General features: G+C 36.2%; 1 protein-coding gene across 10 annotated transcripts in view; it reads left to right on the top strand.

Moving 5' to 3' along the window:
• SOX6 (SRY-box transcription factor 6) overlaps positions 1 to 26,517 on the top strand; it is a 375,192-nt gene that overhangs the window by 340,278 nt on the left and 8,397 nt on the right. For 8 of the 10 annotated variants that reach the window (XM_074885126.1, XM_074885127.1, XM_074885121.1 and 5 more), the window contains 3 exons: positions 398 to 506; positions 17,043 to 17,276; positions 19,774 to 19,990. In XM_074885126.1, the coding sequence (XP_074741227.1) occupies positions 398 to 506; positions 17,043 to 17,276; positions 19,774 to 19,990 (560 nt within the window). The remainder of the gene's footprint in view (positions 1 to 397; positions 507 to 17,042; positions 17,277 to 19,773; positions 19,991 to 26,517) is intronic. The other 2 variants (XM_074885124.1, XM_074885123.1) reach the window with 1 other exon arrangement.

Here is a 26,517-nt window from a genome sequence, read left to right as displayed (position 1 = left end):
TTTCCAACTTCTGAATTTTCATGTCTCCCAAATGCTGATTGTCTTTTCCAGTTCAAGTTAGAAAATAAGTGGAAAGGCAAAGTGAGCAGCATTGATCAGCACTGTTTGCTGCCAAGAGTGTTTTGTATTTGCATGTACAATCATTTATGCATTGTGGCAGTGCAGATCAAAATAATCTCAAAGTTTCTGTATATGTTTCACATTTAAAACTGATTTTCATAAATGCAAACATTCAGAATCTGTAAAATTTTTCCCTGAGTTAAAATTCTAATTAAATGCATGATTTATTTGTTCAGATTTTAAAAATAAGGCGTGTATCAGTGCATACACGTATGCACAGGCATATAATGAGAACTAACCTATATGGAGCAATAAGATGACTTCTGTTCTTTTCCAGGAAAGAACAAGGTTTGAAAATTTAGGCCCACAGTTAACAGGAAAACCCAATGAAGATGGAAAACTGGGCCCTGGTGTCATCGATCTTACAAGGCCAGAAGATGCAGAAGGTAAGTTGCAATTTTGACTATGGGTTATTGAACAGTGCATCACAGAATGGTATGGCTGAAATGCTGCCAGTGTCATAAGTACTGTCTAGCTTACATCTCAGGGTGACACTTGAATGATTTCTATGAGTTTCTGTAAAATTGTAATAAGTCCATAGCAAAGGGTGGATACATGAAAAGAACTGTATAGCCCTCTAAGCCTTTCTGCAACGTAACTATTTCTTCCCCCAGCAGCTGACAATTAAGTGATTACATTTTATACTATTAATAAAAGTGTAGGAAACATTTTTTTAAATTATCTCAGCAAGACAATATATACTTATATATATTTTCACCAGTTTTTAAGGATTTGACAGCTTTAAAAAAAGTCAGAGCTCTTTATGAAGTCTACCCATCAGTGCACTCACAAACTGTTTAAGATATAGCAAGCACAATTTTATTGACAGGCAGCTGTCAAATGATAATGGAAAAATATTTCACATTTTCTATATGAAAATGTATTTTTCGTGATATAAACCTTCAGTGCATTTGCACTCATTTCAGTGAGAGTTCTATATATCAGGCATACAGTGTCAAGCCATGGGTGGAAATCAGTGTTTATCAAGACTGAGTTTAATCTCTAGCAGTGTTACAATGCTTGTTCTGGAAGCGGATGCTGCTGGTATCCTCTCTATCCTATGATACAGTAGAAGGGAACATGTAGATAGATAGGAACTCTACCAGTTGCGGTAGTAAGATGAACGTACCATTCAGGTATAATATTATGCAACATTTTGCTCCCTGAATTTAATTTTTTGAGAATAATTTTGCTCTTTTTTAACCTGACAAGCTCTAGTTATGCCACTATTCTTGAGAAAAGGTTAAAACATCTCTAAATTTTTCCATTAATATCCAAATATCTGACAGGTTCAAAATTTGTTTTTTTCCTTGGATCAAAAAAATAGGACCAATAAACTTGTGATTGTTGACAAATAGAGTTATTTTCAAATGATTCTTGAAATACTGTGACAGAATTTTTCTGATAAAAGGCATTAATATTTTCTGTATAGAGAAATATTCCTATGAGCACATTTTCTGTTCTGTCTCTCTGTGACCCAGAAATAAATGGTCCAGGTGAGGTCTCGCAAATTGTCCCTTCATTTTGAAGTCTGACAACAACAGCACATGTAAATGTTATCTTTTCTTTACTGTATAGGTAGTACCTGATATGCCTGTGATAAAAAATCTCAGAGCCCTGATTGTCCTTGATCACCAACTGACATACATTATCTTTAATCAGGCTCTAGGCAAACCAAATAAGCTGAATTTAAAAGTATTTTGGGCAAGGACTTGTATACAATGAAGAAGCTGCAAGTTCAGCTCCAAGATGTTCCTGTATTGACTCATTCATACAGAGGAATAGTTAATTCTCAAATGTAATGTAGCAAAATATTCCTACTTATTGACTTAATATCGTGATTAGCTTATCACATGGAACTGACACAGGCACGAGGAGCACACGCTGACATGTTTTTTGCTTAAATTTTTAAGTATTTTGACATACTCAAGATTTCAGATCTCCATAACAGTAAGATAAGATGATGACTGAAGCTCATCAGCCATTTATAACAAATAATATTCAGAAGGAGGCTAGCACCTTAATGAGACACTTCAGATTTTTCACATATATTTTTTTAAATAGTTCTTTATAAAGCCAACAATTCCCAGATTTTCATTTTTAGGGAGCTACTTTTATGAGCTTCATTTATTCATCCTTTATTGGATGTGATTGGCCACTGTTGTATTGTCTTTAAACAGAAAAATAACAAACAATGTAGGTAAAAAATAACTTTCAGACAGGTGTTTTGCAATGATTTTTTTTTCTAGAAAAAAGGACTTAGGAGATACATGGGCTTTCAGAAGTACTTGTTGACTAATCAGTTATTTATAAACTGCTTTGTAAAGGATTTTCCATCCTGCAGCAACTTCTCATATTTCAACGTGTTGAAGGATATATTTTTCTTCAGCTGGGATGAAAAGTTGCAACAGAATACTTACAGATACACAGTTACTGGTTCATATGACACCGAGTCCCTGACAACTTTCTTGGTTTAGCTTATTTCCCTCAATTCATCCTTTCTCTTTCTAGTGCCCTTAATTTAGTATCTTGATACTTGGTACTGACAGCCCCTGCTGTTACTGGATAGTGCAGAACGAAGCTTTGACGTATGTAACCCAAGGTACAGTGATGTGTGCCAGTTTAAGGACAGTGTACCTGTCTTTCTAGAGCTAGTGGGGCAGTTTGAGGCATCGTATTTTGCCACATGGGAAATCTGAGTTCATGAATGGATTCAGATTTCCAGACTTTGTTTAGCAGCCAAGAGATGTCTCTGGAAAAGAGGTGCTGGACGAGTACCTCTGCTGATCTCAAAAAAACCGTTGGCGGATGTTCAAAACTGAGCTGCTTATTTGCCCTTCTAGTTGTAGACAAGGTGAATTTAGATATTAGCTGGATATAAAAGAAAGACATTCAAAATATCACCCAAGTTTTGCCCCGTATCTTTGGCAAGGTAGTTAAGAGATGACACATCTAGCATGGCATCATTTAGAGTGGAAGTCCATCAAAAACAGTGCTGATGAAATATCAGCAGTTAAACTGTGACCTCTGATGTACTGTACCATGCTACAGATTCAGTTCATCTTCAAGAATATTAACGCTTCTAATTGTCATGAAACTATTACAGATCTTTCTAGGTTTGCTGTATCACAAAGTTTTTTATATGTGTTGTTATTATTTTGTGCTCCCATAAGTGTCTGTTTCAGCACTGGGTTACTAAGAATCTTGACAACTTATTCTTTAGAATCATAGAATCATTTAGGTTGGAAACGACCCTTAAGATCATCAAGTCCAACCCTTAACCTAACACTATCAAGTCCACCACTAAACCGTGTCCCTAAGTGCCATGTCTATCCATCTTTTAAAAGCCTCCAGACACTCAGCCCACTTCCCTGGGCAGCTTGTTCCAATGCTTGATAACCCTTTTGGTGAAGAAATTTTTCCTAATAGCAAGCAAAACTTCCCCTGGTGCAACCTGAGGCCATATCATCTTGTCCTATTGCTGGTTACTTGGGAGGAGAGACCAGTTTGGGCTGCATGCTGATCCCCCAACTGATCCAGACCAAGGGGGCTATGGAAGTGCAGTTCCTCTCCTTGCCTACCTGCACACCTGCATTTCCGTAGGAAACTAAAGTGGGTGGAGACATGGTACATGTCTGTCTCATCCCAGCAGGCAGCCAAGATAGACCAGATCTGGGATGTGCTCCTGGTTCCCATAGCTTTGACACAGCCTTTAAGGTTCAAGTAATTTATTATAAGAAATATCAGCAGGCTTCTGTGTTTTATGGAATGCCTTTGTAATAGTATCTAGCAATGATTTCTCTTTACTCCTTATATCTTTTCTATAACATATGGCACTTATCTGAGTTTGACAGGATCAGAGTCATGTTTTCCTATAATTTTAGGAGTGCTTGTGGTACTGGCTCATTGATCAGAAGCTGAAGCTACATATATATTTTTTCTGAATCATGAATTATAAGAGAAGTCTTGAAATCCTTTAAATTTAGCTCTGTGCAATTATAAGACAAATATGAAAGGATACTGCAGAACGACTTTTAAGACTTAACTTGCTGTCCCTGCCCAGTGTGTGAAAACTTTTTTGAGACTAATGGTAACTAGGTGTACTTTCAGAGATGACCTAGCATATGAAGTCGTATTCAAAGCCTGTGTTACTCATAATGACCTAACTGTCATCTGAATGGAGGCCTGAAAATCATCAGCAAGAGTTTTATATTAAATATGACATAAACCGACATCTCTATTACTTCCTTGGCCAGCAGCAGGACTGGGCTAACTATATGAGAAATCATGCTCAGACTGTATTCAAAAACATTGCCACTGACTGTGACACCATTGATGAATAATCCACAGCTATTAGACTGATATCATTACCTGGAAATCCCAGTTGTCATGTTAAAATATATGATACATTTGTAGCTAGCAAAATTCAAAAACATGATTTGAGAGCCTCATAAATGTTCGGTGACTGGTATGCAAAATTATAAACAACAGACAATTATAGAACTAAACAAGGAATTTTTTTTGCTTCAAACCTCATCATTTTAAAGGAAACATCATCCTTTCTGTAGGAGGCTTCATAATTTTGAACATTTGAGATTGTCGGTACTGAAATACAGCTAACTGGCATGGACACACCAAGACAGTTTTGAATCTAGCTGTAGCTAAAACCCCTTTTCTGAACATGACTGATACACACCAGGTGACCAGAGTGTGTAGAATATACTCAGGAGCCATAGGTGAGGCCTGTTTAAATTCCACATGGGGAAACCTAAATTATTTAGTTCTTCATTATCTGACAATATTGGATGATCTGAATATGGTTTTTTGGTTCAAGTTTTAAAAAAGATATTCCTTTCACAGATGCTCACTTTTGGTGATAGTGCTGCTTCTTTTGAATCGTATAATGTGCTCTATGTTTATGGATCTTGTGCTTGCATAATGTGCTCTATGTTTATGGATCCTTCTGTTTTTGTGGTTGTGGTCAAATGCTTTAGAAATCTGTAAGAAGTATGTTAAGATTTTGTTTTGTAGTAGATAGAAATCTGCAGAATAGACCTAATGTTCTTGTTGACAATTTTACCTTAGCTCAGGTTGCAGTGTGGTTTTCTTCAGTAGTCATAGTCAGGGATTCAAATTCCATCAAGACCTGATCTTCATTCCTGCCAAAGAATTGGGTCTGTTAAAATATAGTTTTCTTGATTGGATCCTGGGCTCAGGGCAAAAACATCTGAATGTTATTGTTTTGCCACTGCCTCACTGTGTGATCTTGTAAAACAGAAATAACTTCCCTGTGTCCTGTTTTCCCAAGTGAAAAATCAGATGCATTGTGAAGCTAAATTCATATTTATAAAGCAAATGGAAACAGATGAAAACGCTATATTAGTACTTAACATTTAGTTCCGTGTCAATTTGTGTTAATATATTAGAATCAGGGCTTGTGAGTTAAATATTTGACCTCACAGTTTTCCATTTGGGACAACATAGACAAAGACCTTTTCTTCTGAGTCCTGTTTTGATGTTTTCATTTGTTCTATTTCTCATATAGTAGTTTTCTTGATTCTGTAAACTTTGTGTTTAGCACTTGCTGCTTCTTCCTTTGCTACTAATCTACCTGTGTGTGTTAAGCATGGACCATAGTTCTGAGGATAGATACATGCTTGCTAGTTTAGATAAAAACAATTTTAAATAATGTGGTGGGATCTGTCTGTCCACTTTACCTGTATGTATGTATTTATTTATCCTTGTATTACACTATGACTTTTCAAAGTCTTCTAAAGGATAACCTCTGCTGTGAAATCTAGATGTTGAGTCAGTCATTAAGTGGTATCTTGAGTCCTCGGCATGGGATTGGTACAAGCCTATCTTAAATTCATTGACTGTATCCACCCTTTCACTGCCTGCTGTCTCTCACTTCAAGTTGTAAGTTCCTTGGTTTAAAGATTGTGTTTTTCTATATACCAAGTCACTGAGATTATATAGCTTTAAGCCTTATCTGTTTGATCATGGTATCTTTGACCATGCACCAGGCAGGCTGAATTCAAGCCAGTTGGGGACTGTGAGCTGCATAACCATTGGTAATAGGCTGGTTCCAGTAGTAAGCCCTAGCTTGACCTTATTTATTCCAGTTCGGATGTACACAGGTTTTGGTTTGAACCTGATTTTGGACCTGAACCCAAGCTTGGAGGATCACAAGCTCACCTTTGCTTTTAAAACAACATATTCAGCAGTAAGCTTAAGAACTCAGTTCTGCAGCATTTCAGATGGTGCGTTTGCTGACCAACATACAAAGTCAATGAACTGCTCAATATTTGCAACAGTCAACAGCAGTTTGTCTTTCTATGTCCATAAAACTAGCCCTTCCCATTCGTATTTGACTTGGGCTAGCCACATTGCAAGTCACGTTGTAGTACAATGAGAGATTCTACCTGCCCAAAAGCAATGGAAATTGCATGGCAGAGAAAGGAAGAAATGGTGTTAGGCATCATCACGGATTTAACTGATTGCCAGAACATAGTGAACAATGAGTGGTTGCAGTGGCAGCAGCAGCAGTGAATGTGAAATCATGCGGAGGGGCAGAATGAGCTAACTGGGGAAAGACAGGAGTTTTTGCTATGTAGAAGGTAGTTTCTTGGCCATGTGGGGAGAAACATGAGAAAAAGGAACCACAAAGGGAGCATAAGGCTGATATCTAATGTTGAGAAGAAACTGCCACTTTGTCCAGCTCCAAATTTCTGTCCATCTGTCAAAGCTTCATTTCCTCCCTCCCTGATGGTAGAGCAGACATCATGACAACTGCCTGGGTTTTGCCAATCTATTAAGTAAAAAACAGATCAGTGCTTTCTTAAAGGAACACCTCTAGTGTATACTCAAAGCATCAACATTCTGATATATGCCCAATAGTAAATAATTGCTTATACAAAAGGGTGACACAGTTCCTTCTGAGCTCCAAAAAAGGTTGACTTTGAGCAGCTGAAGAGGTAGGTGAAAGGGAACCATACATTTGCAGACAGATCAATCTTGGCAGGCTGCCAACACAATCCAAACCTGTGAGATAGTTTGTTTAGCACCCTCCTATGCAGAGGTGTAAACAGCAGGTAGTACATGCATAACAAAGCATCACCTACTTTTTGTGACAGTGCTTCATAAATACTGGAGAAAAGAATGCTTCTCCACGCCAGTATTTGTTGCACATAAATATTTGTAATAGTTGCTATGGCAGTTGAGAGGGGAAAGATGAAAATCAGAAAACAGTGAAAGCTGTCTGAAAACAAAGAAGTGTTTCCAGAGAGAATGCAGTAAGCTCAAGTACTGGAATTTTTATTCCCCTAATTCTTGCTATAGGTCTTTGATTTTAAAAAATCCCGTAAGTGTATCTTTATTATTTAAAGATAAAATAGCCTATTATCTTGGTTAATTAGACCAGAGGCTAAAAAGTGGCCTTCATTAACTGTGGTTGTCATTTTTAGCAGCCATGAATCTAATTGATTGTGCCTGATACTTGAGTGATACGCTTAAGGTTTTCAAAATAACTCATAACAGATCAGGAATATGGGATAAAGTACTTAGGCACAGTTGTGTTGGATGGAATTCAGTGCCTCAGCCCTGGAATAATTCAATGCCTGCAAATGGGATAGGAATAAGATGTTCTGTCTTTAAGAACCATCCCATCACTTTTCTGATGGCAACTACTTCATGAATCCATTGTTGCCAGCATCCCCATTACATTTTATGGGGGATGCTCCCACGTTGAGTCCTGAAAAATCTGAACTGGGCATGGCATTGAAACTTCTTCCTCTCAAGACACTAATATTTAACATATAGTATGCTTCTCACTTTCAGGATAATAAATCTGGATGTCCTCCACAAGTGTTACCTTTGGATTTTCAGCTGTCTTAGGTATTTTTTCCTACTGTTAAATATGAGGCTTTCTTGTTTGCTGTTTCCATCCTACAGTAATTGATTCTTATAGAATACTACCTTTATTTTAAAAAATTCTAGTTAGAATTTCTGATGTTGTACAACTGACCACTGTTACAATGCCTTGAGTTTTACATCGGGGTGCCTATTAGCACAGTTATGGTTAAGGGCTTGTCACAATTTCCATTATATAGTAAAACATTATTTTCAGGAATTTAGAGCAAGGCTGTAAAAAGCAACTGTGGGTTGCAGTTTTACACAGAAAATCTTTTCCCATGAGAAAATTATTGTCACAAATGCTGAAAGCATCAGTCAGTTTGCTTAGCTATTTTTAAGTGGAGTGAGTGAAAAATTCAGTATAAAAGTTCAGTGGTTTAAAACATTTTTTCACACTCATGTACAGCCACCGCAGGTGTAAAACACACCATGGTCCTGATTCTTAGCTCTGCACATGTCTTTGTATTGCTCCAATATCGCAAAAGGAGCTTGAAGGTGCCTAAAATAGCATTAAATTTCCAGGGACTATTGATTTTTCAGCTGACAGAGAAAGCCACCATTATATCATACTGCATGGAGGAGGGAGAAATCTTGCCCTTCTTCCTTACCTCCTTGAGCACAGGGAGTGGAGCAGAAATATGAATACATTAAGGAGAGAACACCATCTATTCTGGCTAAGCATGAGCAATTGATACAGATTCAGACAAGTCCTCTTCTTTGGACCACTGTTTTTTCCTAAGTCTATACTGCACACCATTTTCTCCTTCAGGAACCTCAGTATCTCAGCAGTAGAAAAGTACCTTTCTTCCATGTAGATATGCCAAGTATTTAAGCAAGCATTCAGTGCAGAACTTATTAGCAAGGAGACAATATTTTCTTAATTTGTAGTTTGATTTAGTTTTACAGAATCAGTGGTCCAAAAGGTGTGTAGGATGGGCGTTACAGGTTCTTCACAGCTTCTGCAAATATTAAATGATTATGTTTTCAATTTGGCAGGGGTAGTTTCACAGGAAGTGCAGTATTTCAAAAGAGTAATTTGTGAATTTTCACATAAGCCCCTACTTCCTGGCAAATCCCCCATTTTTTTTATCCGAATCGGGTAAATGTAGCAACATATTTGGACATGCCATTGACCTGTTTGTAAAAACATCTTCCTGGCTTCACTTACAAATCCCAAATGCACAGGTGCAGCATATTTGAAAAATTAGTCTTAAGAGTTTTTCCTAACATTTATTATTACTTCTTTACAGCCACTTTTGCTTCTCTCCCTTCGTTATATAGTATTTACTAATGATATTACTAATTATGATGACATCAGTACCCCATGTGAAAGTCAAGAAGAAATGGCATATGCGTATCTTAGCCCTAGGTCCTTGCCATCTAATTACTGATATGATATGACAAGTGAGAACAGCAAACACTGAATGGAGGGAATTAGTTATATTGATGCAAAGAATGATGTTGCATATACTAGAAGGTGACAACTTCAACTGCAGGTTGAATGCAGGAAACGGGCCACTAAAGCAGTGATTCCAACACACATTAAAACCTTTTGCAAAGTATTCTGCATTTCATTAATATCACATAATTTGAGGGAGATAGTTTTGTAAACTTCTCTCCCATTGTTAAATGTAGTTTCCTTTTATAAACCACATTGCACTTAAGCTTTTAAAACTCATTGTTTTGTTATATAGGAGGAAGCAAAGTTGTTCATTATCAGTGTTCAGCCACACCTTGAACAATGCATCCATCAAATATGAGGTCAGGCTGCCTTTTCTCTCTGTGGTGAATTCCTGTCATTTCTCCATCTTAAAACAAAACAAAGCATTGACTGAAATATGAATGGTTCATGTCCTGTGGCCCTTGCTCCAGCAGGATTTTTTTTTAAAAAAACTGTTAGGGATGACTGAAGACTGCAGAATTAATCTCTTTGTTTCACATCAGTATCATGTTTTCTGGATGTTCTAGGTGACATTGTCATGTCAGGAGAAATGTGAGTAACAGCTTCACTGGCAGTAAAGCTGTTACTCTTATGGAAACATTTTCATGTTAAATAGATTAGTTCATTCCTCTTTGTATTGTTTTGACTTTGAATACGATTAATATAGTAACAGTAATTGCTTAGCTGTTAGAACAGCTGTTTTTCTGAAAAAAACCCCAAACCCAAACCAATTTGCTGTATTGATAGATCTTGTCAGACACCTAACAATAATTATTAGTAATATTTCTCTTGTTTTGTCCATGGTTTTCTGTGGGCCTCTACTTTCTGCATTTGAGTATGAAATGAAATATCAAAGGGAAACAATAGTGTTAGTGGGAATGCTGATTGTAGTTAGAACTGAAGACTGGCAATCCCTTACTTCTGGTAGCATTACTTAGGCTGAATAACTTTCAATTTAAATATGTTTCACATTTATTTTATCAATAATATCTATGTCAGAATGGGGTTGTTAGCATTTAATTAATTATCTGTGAAGTCTGCAAGTGGCACATAATTGAAAAATCTGATGACACTTACATACCTCCCCAAATTTATAGTAAAGGCTGGTTCTTCATCCCAGTTTCTATCTAGATGTTTCATGGATCTTCACAGAATAACTTCTCATGTTCTTATGTTACAGCACAAGTGGGACTATGTAGGCCACTGAGGGCTTAAGTCAGGCCTTAAGCACTAATTCCATGTAATTTAAATGATTATTGCATTGTTTTAGCTGTATTTCATGCCAAATTTCCATGAGGGTTAATTTTGCCATAAAATGTGGTCAAGAAATCTAAACTGTTTGCGTAAGCCATCAAGAAAGTAGTTGCATTTAGCAGTTTTAATTCTTTTAAATAATGTAGATTTGGGCATGGCTGGCTGTGGAGCATGTAAGGTAATAGCTTATTTAGAAATATTGTTTCCATATTTAATATGACCCAACTAACAATTGATCTTTAAACACTGGTGAGCGAACTTCTACTACTGATAGAGTTGAGAATAGCTGATTTGATTTCACACACAGAAGATATTTCACATTAATTTTAGCTCTAGACTTTCAAATGGGGAAAGACATATATGAAGGTTGTGAGGATGGCTGTGAAAATTGGTGCTGTGTTTTAATTGAGATTAAGAATTTTGCCTGCATATGTATAAAAAAGTAAACTCACTGCCACCAAAACTGAAAACAAGGCACTTCGGAAAATATATGCTGATATATAACTGGCTAGAATTTCCTTCATTTTGCAAAGCCACGAGCCACATGCATCAGCTCACCACAAAGTCATTAGGTCTTTTTAAACTCAGATGAAAAACATTAACAAATACCACAAAAGGCTTTAGTATGGCCCCTTTGTTCATTCACATATGGCAGTTTATAACTCCTGCACCACTTGGGTCGTGTGTTTGTTTAAGCTGCCTCCATCAGGCCAGCCCTGAAAGAACAAAAGACATCTTGAGCGATCCTAAGCAGGAAATGGGCTAATCTAAACATGGCTTGTGACACTATAAGTAGAATAGAAAGGGGAGGGATTGATTAGTCATTAATGTCCAATTGACTCCATATGGATGTTGCAATAATAAGGCCTTTTTCAGTGCAGTAGCGGAGTTATTGAATTAGAGGTTTATGTTTCCTCAGAGCTGACCTTAGGGAATTCCCTTTTGGTTCTTCTTGTTGATGTTTTAAAGAAAATGGAGTCGCTTAACAGGAAAAATAGAAGCCTTATCATAACCAAGTGCTGCAGGGATGTAGCTAACCTGTGCTACAGTATATTCCAACCTCTTAGTATTTACTTAGCACATTTCAGAACCCTTGCAGGTGAAATATTTTAGAGCCCATTTAAATATTCCAGTATTTCATGAATCACTCATGTCTTTCTCAGTTTTCCCCCCTTTTCATTCACTGACATGCAGCCTATAAGAAATGTTCGGCCCTCAAATCCCAGCTGAATAATATCTGTTTAGCATTTGGAATGAAAGCAGCTTGACAAACAGACACTTCCTGGCAGAACATTTGTGCCACTGTGTGACTACAGGCATCCCTGTCCCAGAGCTAGTCATGTTTCCAAGTGGGTGTTAGTTTTGCCTAGTGATGACAAGACATGCCAGTGATGACAATAGTTTGTGAGATACCCATTTATTTTGCTTCTCTTGCTGGTAATAAAGAATTAGAAAGACTTCTGAATGTGGATGGGGATGAAGAAGTAAGAGGCAGGCAAGGGGCAAAACAGATAAATGTTACACTAACACTGCTACAAGTCACTTAGATGACAGTGAATTAGTAATTTTTGTAACTTTATCCAAAATGGAACACTGAAATTAATAACTCAAAATAATAGTTAAATGATTATTCTTGTATTCTAGACTTTCCAAAGCTTCTTTTGTCATCCTATTCTTTCCCAATCTGCATTTTTCTATTTGATTTGAAATATTACTGTATCTTTCATAAAGGCTGCATTTGTCTGTCCCCAGGTTAAGAACAGGACAGGGGACTGCCAAGCCGGTTTTTCATGCTCCCTGTTTTATGGCATTTCCATATTTATGAGTAACCCATCTCTAGCAGTAAAAGAGTGACTCTGTTTGCATGTTCATTAGGTTCTGGTCTCTGTAATGCAAGCTGCTAGCAGTGATAGTTGTATTACCACAGACAGGGCCAGATATTTTGGAGGTCACAATCAGTCTTTTCCAAAGTAGACAAAAATGTCATCTCAGTTTAATGAATAACTGATGATAGGAGTTTATTACTAATAGGTCCCTTTTACACTAGGAACCTAGAAAGATTGTCTTTATTTCTATATATCCTATCTTGGTATATGTCTATGGAAGATGGTATGCACTATATTCTCTAGAGTAGCCAAAGATTTGTTATCTGGAGGGAGTCAAAGTAAATGTATCACTTCAAACATGAATCAATGACTGGAGTGTGAAGAGTAATTAAGGAATAACAGAGTGACTGATAAAATTTTCATTCTTCTTGCTGTCACTTCTTTTCTCTTTCTTTCCTCATCTTCTTCTCATCCATTTTTCGCTCCTTTCTATCATGTTTATTATTGTTTGCATTCTGGTAACATGTAAAGGCCCAGTCTGAGGTTTTGTTGTGGCAGATGATGTATAAAATGGAAGGTAAAACCACCTCTTGTTAAAGACAATAGGATTAACCCTAATGTGGTCAAGATTTCGGGGAACATGCTAACAGATGGTGCCTGTCCTAAAATTCTTGGCACTATAAAAGGTGAGAAACTCAGATAAAGACAGGAATAAATAAATAAACAATGTAACAATTGTTACTGTATGTTTCTTAACATTTAATTAATGTGAAAATGTTTGTCTTTCCTGTTGACAATCAGATTCTTTTCTCTTTCTAAAGAACAGGGGTTCTTCTTCCCCTGCACTGTCATTAGAGAGCAATTAGGCTCTTTTGGAACAAAAACATTGTTTGAAATTACTTTAATGAAGCTGTAACATTTTTAGATTCATTCTGTGGTGTTCTTTGACCCGGTATTGTCCCTAGAGTCTAGTCTGGAATCCAGCTTCTACAAAGGAGTTGCCTGGGATATATCCACAAAAGTGATCATTCTCCTTTAATCTGCCTTTAGTTTTAAATCATCAAAGTCATGACAAGTTGAGCAAATGCAAAGCATCTAGGAAGTGAGGCAGTCCACACCCTCAGAAGCTAAAATTGTCACTTTGAGGACAGCCCCAGCCTTTAGGCCGAAGTGTAGAATTCTTTGCCAACTAAGCCATTAGGGCAGCCAAACTGTACTGGTTTTGCAATAATTTTTAATTCTGACCAAGCTCTTAATTCTGAAAATCAAGCTCCTCTTGAGATTGCAGCATGAACTGCAACTAGCAGATAGAGCATTAGTTGCCATAGAGAGACAATTACCAACTTCCACCTCTCTTCTCAGCCTTCATTAGTAGTAGATTTTTATTTTATCTGTTACTTTGGGGTTATTATTTATTAGGCTTTCCTGAAAATATTTTCAGAAAGATATAAAACACTTCTTTGCAGTTGTATATATCTTTTTTAAAAATTTCAGGTGCCTCTTTCAGACTCTGTCAGTCTGAAAGATCTTATCACAATATGAAAAAAACCCATACTTTGTAAAACCTATTGAAATTGTTTATATAGTGCACAATACTGTCTAAATATCTGATTGACAAGATGAAGTACCTAAGCACAACCAGTTTGAAAGCTTGTTCTTATGTGTTTCAACTTGTAAGAGCTCACTGAGCATATGTGCTTTTTATATCATTAGCACCTCATTTCTAAGCTAAAAAGGTACTGAGACTTTCTGGCTCCCCACATAGAATCATATGCTAGCAGAAGTATTTTCTTGTAATGCTTTATATGCTGAATATAATTCTGTAGTTCCCAGATAGTCAGAAGACCATGGAAATTACATTACTTTAGTTATTTGCAGAAATTCATTTTGCAGATGCTTTTGTGATGGCCTGTGGGTCAACTTGCAAATATTCCCCCAGAGATCAAGCACAAAGAACATCAACTCTTTGGCTGCTTTTTCAAATCCTTCAAGTATGGACTTGCTTAAAGCAGATGCAGCCAGAGCTTCTTGGCCTTCTTGGGATGGTTGTAATTTATTACTCTAAGTAAGAATTGTTTTCTAACATAACCTTTCTCTGAAAACAGATCATTTATGGTGGGTTTTTTTGTTTATGGTGGGTTTTTTTCCTTCTTTTTTTTTTTCCCTATCACAATTATATTCAGATTAAAAAGCCAGTCTATATTTTTTGATACTAGTAAAGGCACTCTTTGCCTGCATTAGGATTGAAAGGCCTGGCAAAAGGGCTAAAGACAAACTCCTTAGCCATAGTGAATAAGTACCTTTGGGAAAGTAAAAGATGGAAAATCATCATGTGGATTCAAATACGTCTTCTTCCCTTTGCTGTAAGTAGAGTAGCTGAATAACAAATGACAAATTTTGCATCAATAATTTAAATTTTTAAATTTGTCACCAAGTTCCTAGTTGCCCACATACTAGTTACAAATTTTATAGTATTATTTTAAAAGATGGAACAGCCATTACATGATATATTTGATTTTTCTCAAATTATAGGGCCATTTGTCTCAATAAATCTTTCCGTGTTACTATGTTTGTAACTTATTATAGTTTCACAATAAATATATCCTCTCTCAGAAGATGGTATATCTGATATCCACCAACCCTTCTGACAACAATGGACAGAGCCTCATTAACTATACATACCCCTACATTGGTCCTACATACAGGTTGCCCAGCAAAACTACTGTTCCTTTTTGCAATAAAAAGCTGACTGCAGCTGCAGCCTCCTGTAAATGCTAAACACCTGTAGCATGGTACTTAGAATAGTATTAAAATAGTTTTGCATCTCACATTTGCCACAAACCTGTCTTCTTTTATGTGCGTGCATGTTAGTATATAAATTGCCAAATTGGTGTCACTTGTAAAGTAATGGCATTGGAGGCATCATAAATTACCATGGTGATCCTTGGGAGAAGACACTGCCGTATACGAATGAGTGTTTTGCTCTCAGAGTAATGTATGTCTTCATCTGGCCCAGTAGTCAGCATATTGCCCTGTGTTGATGGATATAGTCAGCTTGAAACTACACTACATTTCACTGCACAATAAACATGGCTGTCAACACCATATAAAGCAAAATCAATTTATCCTGTATGGTCAGTGCGTTTTAAATGAAAGTAATGTACTGTGGACCTGGTGGCAAAAAGGTAGTGTATTAGTTATGCATCCTCTATTTTAGAACTTTTTTCACAGAAATGTATTTCCTATAGAATTTTTTTAATGGTATACCTAACATATAGTGTTTTCACACTAAATTAGGAAACCTAGTTTTTGCACAATTAAAAACTTGAGTCTGTCACTGAAACCAGTAAATCTGCAAATTTTTAGTGTAAAGAACTAATCTTATATTATTTGGCCAATAAATGTGTCAGGAGCTGTAATAGTTTACAGAAAAGGAGGCCTATTGCTGTGCTAATTTGTTGTCGAGTACCTTGCTTTTTCAAGGTATAGAATTATATGAACAGTTTGATGAGGCCTAAGACTAAGTATGTCACTCTCCTGCTGTAAAGACTTTTTGCATTTCTTTTATAGCTAAGGTATAACCGTAAAAACATATGTTATCATCACAGTTACAAAAGGTTTTCTGGTACAAGCATGCCTTATCTAGGCTTGCTTTTCTCTTTCTCCTGTATTAACTAGTTCTACGCCTCATACTCAGCCCTGGGAAGTCTAAAACCCTATGAAACTTTGCTGTTTATGGTCAAGGAGCAGGGCTGGATGCATTCAAAAAACTGGTTAAGGCTAGAATGTACGAGTCAAATTGATAGTGGGTAATGACAGGACACTTGGAGTACAGTAAAGCACAGCAGTCATGGAGAAGCTGGAGTGCTTGTCTCCCATTCCAGAAGCTCCAGGATGCTGTGCATGTACCTGTTGAAGGCAGACAGTTTTATTACATAAAACTGCTCCAAGACAGATCTAAAATTCAACTAAAGCAGATGTGACTTTAAAATGTTGAGCTCCAAATATAATGATATCCATACAACTAGCAGCATGTACCTGGTGTACTGTATAATTTATTTTATGAAATGTTTGGCAAGTGCTTCACTGCTCAAGCAGCAGTCATTGTAAATTACTTGTGTGAACAGGTCTACATCAGTTTGGATTCTCAAGTGTAGCTTTATGTGAGTTTTGTTGAGCATTCAGAACATGCATGCTATGTTAAAGTCCCAAATGGAAACTTTTTCAAATCTCCATACCTTAACTGGAGAAATACCAGTGCAATTTGTTTCTCACTCAGATGTTGATGCCTTCAGCTGGGTGAGCCCAATCGATTGCACTGAAATCACTGGATATCCTTTCTCTCTCTCTCTCCTGCATAGATCTGGCAGCAAAAAGAGAGAGAAAAAGAGAATGAGGCTAAAACAAACACAGCACTGAAAGCGCTTGCGTAATCCACATAATAATGTTTTGCATCCATCTTGTTTCTTCCTGCCCTGACATTACAGGGAGTAAAGCAATGAATGGCTCTGCAGCTAAACTACAGCAGTATTATTGTTGGCCAACAGGAGGTGCCACTGTGGCTGAAGCTCGAGTCTACCGGGATTCGCGGGGCCGAGCCAGTAGCGAACCGCACATCAAACGACCAATGAATGCTTTCATGGTTTGGGCAAAGGATGAGCGTCGAAAAATTCTCCAAGCCTTCCCTGACATGCACAACTCCAACATTAGCAAAATCCTAGGTAAGTGCAAGACAACGAACAAATCATGACTGACTGAACCAAAACTGAGGGAAGCTCAGAAGGCTCTGCTACAGTAGTGGCAATTGGCAGAGGTTAGTTATTTTTGGATCTGTGGAAAGATGAGGTTATTTATATTGGTGACACAGGCCAGTTACTTCCTTCTTGGATATGCAACTTCTCTAATTTAGGACATATTTTGTTTGGGAGATGTTGACTGAAATTGGAATTACTGAAACTCATACAAATGAAGACTCATGGGTTGTTTTTATTTTCATTCCCTTCCTTTTCCCTTTCTGCCCCTTCCCTAATGCTTTTTATTTTCAACAGCAGAGTCACAACAGGCTTTAAAGACTTAGCAGCATTCAAAAGGAACATTTTGTGAAATCTGTTGCAAGAGTGTATCCTGATAAAAGGTCTAATTCCAAGATTCCATTAGAAGTGACCTGAATGCAAAATGGTACTTGCTAGAGTAAATACTGGGAAAAAATTAATAAAGTACAAAATCAAAATCCAAGGTTTATGTCAGACAGTGCAGTGTCAAAGAAAGAAACCTGGCACAGTTCAAAAGACATGCATACCTTCTCGCATGCAAAATGATGTTTGATTCAAAATGTTAGAATGTTCAAAAAGCTAAGGAAGCACTAGTATCATACAATTAAAATATTCCTTAGTTAAAAGACACCATACTTAATATTTAATTTGTATAGATTGGGATGATCAGGGAGTATACCATGGATTATATTTTGCCACCGTGCAAATAAATTGGCTCATTTTTGAGAAATTTTGATTTGCTTTTTAAGACCCCTCCAGAGAATTAGAAACATACGTGAGAACGAGTGGTGAAATGTTAAAACCTATATTTGCTTTCTGAGTCTTTGAAGTGAAAGACAGATTCCAAATGTAACTCGTAATAAATAAAAGTAAAAATCAAGCTTCCTCTGTAATCATTTTATTGTAAACTTTGAGTTCAAATACATTCTTACCAAAGTTTGTTGCATGTTAGTTCAATCGGAGGCAGGAATACATAGAAATAAATGTTACTTTGTCCTAAAACTTCCAAAATCTTACTTAGTATTTCTCATATTTTTGTCTACCATATAAGTAAGTTATATGAATAGCCTTTCAGTTTTGTATAAAACCTGCACTGTTTCAGTGTTGGCAGCTGTAGGGAATCTATATTATTTGTGTGCATTCTGTGAAAAAACTATTAGGAGCATAGTAACTGTATTCATTAAAATGTAAACTTCCAGCAGAAATATTTCAGAAGTGCCAGCAATTGAGTGTTTGTTAACCATGGAATTAACCTGTCAGTATCTGCTCTGCCACAAATAAGTCTATGTCCGTATAATATCTGTGCAACTTTTCCAGGACAATGAGAAAAGCAACTGAAATATTAGAACTGACACAGAGTATTGCTGGCTACGGATAATATTTATACAACTTTTCCATTTGTTGATGTATGAAAAATCTTGGTAAAAGAATAGCTTCCACCCACGTTTACCACAGCTGTAATCGTTTTATTCATCTAAAATACAACAAAAAGCTATTTTCTGCATTTCTTATCCCCTAGAAAAAAAAAAATCCCGCTTCTATTCAAGTGTTTAGATAGCTCCTTATAAACAATACAAGAGATTGGAATACTTTTTCCTCTTCCTGTGTACACTGTGTTAATTTTTTAACTTTTTTATTGGTGCAGCTTTCAATGAGAGTTTACACTACCTGAAGTGGTGTATATAATTACAATGTGCTTTCTGTTTTTCTTTTTTTTTTTTTTTTTAATATAAGCTTGTTAAATATAACTTTCTCAGTGCAGTTCTGTGCATTTATTACATCTGGCCAGAAGATAATATGCATAATAGGATTTAAAATATGGTAAGGTGCCAATATCATGCCAAGCTTATATCAGAAGATTAGTAAATTTAAGACACCCAGACAGCAAGGGATTTTTCATAATTTTGTTGAATCTATAAGGTTTTGATAATTTTTTTCCTGCTACATAGCAAGGTATTAATATCTATTAGTAGGAGTGTATACACCAAATTCTCATAAAGCTATCAAAGAAGCATGTATCCCTAGGCAATATGTTAAGCTTTTAACAGTAAAAGTATGGTTGTAGGCCTTACTTAACCATAATACTGTGCATGGAATTACAAAGGTATGGAATTATTCACAGATTAATGCTCATATTGTAAAAAACTAAATAGTCTGTTTTGCAGCATGAGCTGAGATTTTGAGAAGTAACTATTGATTGTAAGTGCACTTATTTAATAGAGATTTACATATGTTTGGTCTGCAGCAATATCTGGAAGTCAAGCGTCTTTTAAGCTGTCTCAGGTTGTGCATCCCAATATATGTGCTGGCTGGTGTAAACTCAAATCAGTTTGTTTAATTAACTTATTTAAAATCTGTTTGTTGTGGTGAGAAGGCATGTTGAAATGTGTATGTGTAAAGCTAAACCTGCTTTACTTGAGTACTCACTAATGTTTTGTGTTAATAGGATCTCGCTGGAAGTCCATGTCAAATCAAGAGAAACAACCTTATTATGAAGAGCAGGCACGGCTAAGTAAAATCCACCTAGAAAAGTATCCTAATTACAAATACAAACCTCGACCAAAACGTACCTGCATCGTTGATGGAAAGAAATTGCGTATTGGTGAATACAAACAACTGATGAGGTCTCGAAGACAGGAGATGAGGCAGTTTTTTACTGTAGGGTGAGTACTATTGTTGTGCTTGCTTTCAAAGACAAGCATGCTGTTTGAAAACAGACAGACTTGCCTATTTAAGTCACTGACTAATGTCATTTAGAAGGTAAGGATTTGAACCTGTAAAACCTTATTAAAAACATAAGACATATCATGGAATATGGAGCTATCAGCTTGCCGCTGAGTGCTGATGATGAAACTGATTGTGGAATTCTTTAAGGTCAAAAGAAGTTGTTTCCCATTAGCCTGAAATATTTGAATCATGTCTTTTGTGAATTATTACTAAGTTTATCCATTCTGGGTTAATAATGAGTCCAGGATCATTTCCTAAATTAAGGCAAGAACAAAGAGAAAACCACAAAAGATTATTCCCATGTAGAATAAGGAGTCAGGAGAAGGGGGAAAAATGAAAAGGGAAAGGGGTAATAGCAGTTACGTTAGGAACACACATGAATGAATGATATCATAGCATGAGGCTATTTAGGAATTTTATTATATATAGAACTGTGGAAAAAATATTTTTAAAAAAATGTTTTAGGAAGAGGCTTTCAAGTAGTGGATAGATAGACTGGGTAGATTTATATCTCAGAATATATGGCTCAAAAAGATCCTGGCACAGTTTTAAAAACATTGTGTATTTTTTAACAGTATTTCCTCTAGCCTTCAGCAGAGAAAGCAGCACTTCGAAAGATCTACAGGCTAAAGATAACAAAACTCCAGTGAAACAACTGCACCATAACTGATTTCTCTCTCCTGTTTTTTATGAATTAATCTGTGATGCTCAGTGCTCTAACACAATGTTTCTGGTGGTTTACAAAGAGTCTAAAAGCTATCTCCAGTGCCAGCCTTTCCAAATTCACAATGTTCTGCTTATTTCTCTAATCACAATAGTCTCCTTTTGTTGGGTACTTCACTACCAGATAATTGACCTTGACGTTGATTATGTGCCCTCATTTTTGGCTTGGGATGTAGAACTCCTGTTGCAGTCAATTATTTTGTGGTACAGCCTGCAACAATGTAGGCTCTTTCTTCAATCAGTAAATAGAAGTGGTTTTAATATCTTGAAATAGCCTTCCAGTCTATAGTTTTGTCATTGTTTTTTATTCTTCACTCTAAGGGAAATTGTTTACTAATAGGCTTCCATCAAAATTGTACATAGAACTCTAAATAGAAATCTGAATTTATACAGCACATCACAAATTATATTCAGATTGAGGGAATGAAACTCTAGCTTATGTCTTCCAAAGCAGATTGACAGACGAAATGACATCTAGACAAGAAATGCAAAAGAAATGCCAAAACAGCAGTCTGAACAATTTGAGAATTGTTTGCTAATTCAAAACAGTATTAAGCAGTAGCATTTTACACATTGGAAGTGGTGGCTAAATATGGAGGTGAATATGGAGGACGGATTTAAGAAACTTCTAAAAGTGCCTACTTAAAGAATGACGTTGTGAATTTAAAAAACTAAAAAAAACCCTAATGAAAACTATTCAAAATTAAACTGCTGGCACAACCTAAATGTAACATCTTTCTCATATATCGAACAGTATGATCACAAAGACCACGAGAATGCCATTATTTTCTTGAAAGGATTAGTTCTAATTCATATTTATGCTAAGTCCACTTCACCATGCTCTATCCATGTTGAAGAAGTTTTAAAGTAAGCATAAATTACCTTTGTGGACTTATATAATGATACAGTGGACTTTACTGGAAACAACAACTTTTAGTTATGTAAGTGATGAAAAAGGGAGTATGACGTCTAATGGATGTGTTCAATAAAGGTGAAATGAGATCTGTGTTGCAGTTCAATATGAATACAAATTTTGATACTGAGGAAACACAGGCTGTGGTTTAAAAAAATTATTTCATGCTTTTTTTGTGACTTTCCACTGTTGCCCCAAATTCCTTTTTTCCATAAAGAAAAAATTAAAACAAAATTCTTGGAAGAGACCAAGCAAAAAAGGTGTAAAAACCAGACCAGGACAGCTTTTTTGAACTGAAACATATAACATGGCATAAGATAATTCAGCAGAATAGTCTACTGAGTAATAAAAAGCAATACTTCATACAAATCAGATTACAATTAAGTGAAACATAGTAATTGAGCCCACGAACTTCTTAAACTTACTCTTCCTTGTGTTTAACATAAATATCACATAAAGCATCAGCTGGAACGGTTTTCCTAACTGACCTCGTACACCCATCATTTTTCCACTCTTTGATGGAACAAACAGCATAAACCGTCCTTCAGAACTGTAGATGTGAGACTTGGGATGCAGTTTCCTTTTCAGAATAAAACAGGAGACAAATGTGGGTTTTAGGATTGAATATACTCTTAAGTTTACAGTAAATATTTCAGTGTAAGATAGAGAACAAAAGTACAAAATAGACTCAAATGAAATGTGCCAAGTGCTTCATACTTCTTGAAGTCCTGCTGTTTTTTCTTTTTTTTTTTTTTTAAGCACATACCAATTAATTTGGGAATGGGTATACCAAAATGGCAAAAATTTATCATCACAGAATAAAAAGATGAATAGGAGATGTGTCAAGAGAAAGAAAGACCTTCAAAACTGGTGGTTAGAGGAAAGTATAAATAGCAAGAAAAATTATATTCTTTTGTATTGTGTTTGGTATTCTCCTATTCCAAATGTACATTTATGGCGTAAGCAATCCAGCAAGGGCTAGTTCCTATCAGATACCCTTGGGTGAGCCACTGGCTAGCACAGAATAATCCTACCATGTGTACAACTAAAACACACCCCACCACAAACACAGGAAGAGTTTTACACTGCTTGAACTTTCAAGGTGCAAAAAGCTCATACTACTTACTTCAGTGAGCCAGATTCTTTGATAAACGTTGGTAAAATGCACAAAAGCAGTTTAGAGAATCTCAATATATGAACTAGACAGGCTTTAAAATAAAATAGAGAAATGAGCTAATGGATGACTAGGTTCTGTTCTGATTTTTGGAGGAAAAGCTTCCAAAGAATTGAATGAGAGTGAAGATTTCTTGGAATAAATTGGGCAGGAAATTCATGTTTTGAGATAAATGTTATATATGTAATAGACCAGCACAAAACTCTAGGAACTGGCAAGTCCACACAACAGAGTGAAACTTAAAACGTGTGTAGGCCTTCTATTGCATCCCTACGTGAATGAATTTTGTTCCAAATGAGGCAGATAATATACGGAAATAATTCATGTTTAATGCAGAGTATATTAAAAATTTGCTGGTTTTAATCTAGTGGAAGCTGAATCTGAAGCCAGCTATGTCTTTAAAATAATTGAGTTATTTTTAATAGTAAAATTATTAATGGGAAGTTGTGAATGATAACTTCAGCATAAGTTAATCCCTGAACAGACTTCAAGTGATTTACAACTTATCTTTAATAGTACTTTTTTTTGGTAATGCATAAATAAATGTGAACTAACAAATGGATCGTATATAAACCATAAATTCAGACATTTTAAGTTAAGTCTGTCTTTTGTTGCCTTGTCTTACAGAAATAATTCAATTCTCAGTCATTTTTACAGTCTAATACACTCTAAATACAAGTATATGATATATACATTTCTCCGCAAAATGATGTAAGCAGTAACCTTTTTCTGGTGTTTTACCAGTGTAAGATGTTAGAATAAAGCCTTTATAGTGTTTATAACTACTGTACACACGCAGTCTGAATGTTGCTAGACTATGGTTTTGAATAAGGCTGTAATATTATACTCCTGTAGCTTGAACTTAAAGTAAGTACACAATGGGTGCTTTTGTGAGATTTACTGTTATTTCATTCCTTATGGGAATGTAAGTTTCAGGGGTGTGTAGCATATAAGCATTTTCCTTAATGCAATTGATTTTGCTTCAGTCATTTAAAGAGCTGTCAGAAAAGAGCTGGGAAGGGATCAGAAAACAATGGTAATTTGCCAATTTAAATGTTTAGCTAGTTTTGCAAAAGTCAAAAGTGGAACATTTTCCTGGAAAATCCTAAGAATATTAATGCCACAGACTTGTGAGCAGGTCAATTAGTCTAGGATGTTACCTCCTTTTTCATATTTGCCTAACTATTTTGGGCCAAATCTTTGGCCCCAGATCGGGCAGACATGTTAGCAACGCTGGCACAGCAGAGAGGCAAGCGACCTGTAGTAATTGGCCACATAAGGATTTCTTTGGCAAAGAGGAGATGGTGGAGGCAGGAATGATTTGAAGCCAGGGTATGTAGCCATGCATCACCGTTCCTCGCAGATCGGAAGAGATAGGAAGATTAATGTTGGGTTCTGGAAATCTTAACCAGGCAGAAAACATCCTTGCTTTAACCATGTGCAACTGAGCTGAATTGTAACGTGTAGCTTGCAGTAAAGTATGTTTTTATCTCCTCACTCCAAGGTCCTATGATAGGCAAAACTCTAGCTTGATACAAGGATTAAACATGTGGAATTTAATGTTGTAAAAAATACCATTAACATGAATGCCTTTAAGAACTACGAATAAAACATAATGGTCAGAGTCATAGGTTAGAAACTCCAACTCTTCCTTTCAGGGAGAGCGGTTGGAATTTAAATAAATGCTCTGATTTCTTCCCCCTTCCCCATCCTATAAAATTGAATTACTTCGAAAATGATAACACTCATCTCCAGTAACATATGCCATCCATATAGTTTGCGATATCTTAAAATAAGGCTTTCTGGGATGTAATGCAGCAACTTGAGCAGAATTTACAGTGACAACCTGATCAGCTCTAAATAATAACAGGGCTCAAGTGAGAGATAGGTGTCCAGTTATTGGGGGTGTGTGGGTGCCCATGTTTAAGTGCTAGCAAATTTTTGCTAGCAAATGAGTAGCAATTTGAGACACTTCCCATTTAGGTGGTACAGTTACCCCATGTTTACAGTCCCACAGTGAGATATAGGTAATTTAAAGCTCACAGTTATTACCCACCCAGCAGCAGGCATGCACACCATGCCTGATTTTTATTTAACATGTAAAAAAGAACTGCATTTATGAATGAGAAATTCAGTAAGCCTTTAACTTTCTTGTTACACTGATCAAGTTCTTTACCAGTTAGATTCATTCTATAGTTTGCCATGCATTGGGTGCGTTCTCAAGTAAAAGGTATCTCTGTAAATTCTGCTTTGTTATGCTCAGATGATCTGCTCCCTTTTTGCTTTGAAATGGGTGGTAACAGGACAAATATACTTTGTACCTTTGAAATGTGGATATGCAAAAGAGTTTTGCTGACTTGATAAGCATTTGAAAGAATATCTGATTCTTTTAACATAGTCTGTCCTTCAGGGCTTAACACTGACAACCATCATTTTACCAAGGCACCTCACAGTACTGTCCTAAACAGATATTTTTTTCCTTCTTGCTGCTTATAAAAAGGTAATTTGCTTCTAAAAAAATGCAAACTTTTCTGGGGGAAGGGCTAGGGGTGGTTATTAGAGTTCTGATCCTTAGTGTCATCTATAACAAAAGAGCAGCTTGCACTCAGTCATTCTTTGAGTGTATTCTACAACTCTTATTAGAAGCATTGTAAAAACAACTTTCCTCAAAATGTCTTTTGGCATTAATATTATGGTGGTCTTTGATGAACGATGGGGGATGCTTTGTTTTGTGAATTTATTTATTCTAAGAAATATCAGAAAAAAGATTAGTACCAGCAGTTGTTAGATGGGCAGATTAGAGATCATTAAGTGTGTATGGCCTGGTGACAGCTATGTAGAATTTTGCTGTGACCATGCGAGGGTTCCTTTTTCCTTTGCTTTGTGGAAACTGTCATTACTGTGAATATTTTCTGTGTCTAAAAGTTGTGGAGGAGATACATATGGGTTTTTAACAGTGATAATTTATACTCCCAACAACATGCAATCCTAAAACAGAAATGTTCCCATGTGAGGTAGGTCTTCAATTTTATGGATAAAGTATTGAAAGATGTTTGCATAAAATCACTTGCAAGCAAATACATTGGCTGAAAATTGTTTTCACAGAACATTTATCAGACCATTTAAAAAGTGAAAATTTAGTGAAAAATCCCTAGCTGTTTGTAAATCATCTGCAAATCATCATTTGCAAACAGGAGTATAATGACTGTGTCAAATGAATTACTGTGATGTTTTTGCTCGCTGCTAGCCAGGTGTACCATACTTATACAACAGATGTTTGAATTTCTCAAGCTGTGCAGAGGCTTTAAGAGTCAGGCTAGCAGTACCAGCAATGAGAGTACTACATGCTATTTCAATATTATCTTAAACGGAGCGCTTATGATTTGACTGTCTGTATTGGTTCACAAACTTGAAGGACTTTGGTTTCCCAGTCACTCTGTAGTGTGATATTTACCAAAATTAGAGTTTGATCAATGAACAATAAAGACTCCACATTCAGGGTTTTGTAAATAAGCTTTACATTATTTTGTGTATTGATTTAGCCAATGATTAAGGATTTGCAAGAGACTGGTTTGTGGAATGTCCTTTGGAATTTTAGCATAGAATAACACAGTGGTCAAGAAGTTACAGATTCGTTAGACTATTCAAACGCA

This window comes from Strix uralensis, chromosome 15 (assembly GCF_047716275.1).
Source record: "Strix uralensis isolate ZFMK-TIS-50842 chromosome 15, bStrUra1, whole genome shotgun sequence".
Taxonomy (NCBI): Eukaryota; Metazoa; Chordata; class Aves; order Strigiformes; family Strigidae; genus Strix; species Strix uralensis.
Note: the sequence above shows the minus strand (reverse complement) of the source record. Positions and strands in the feature narration are given on the sequence as shown.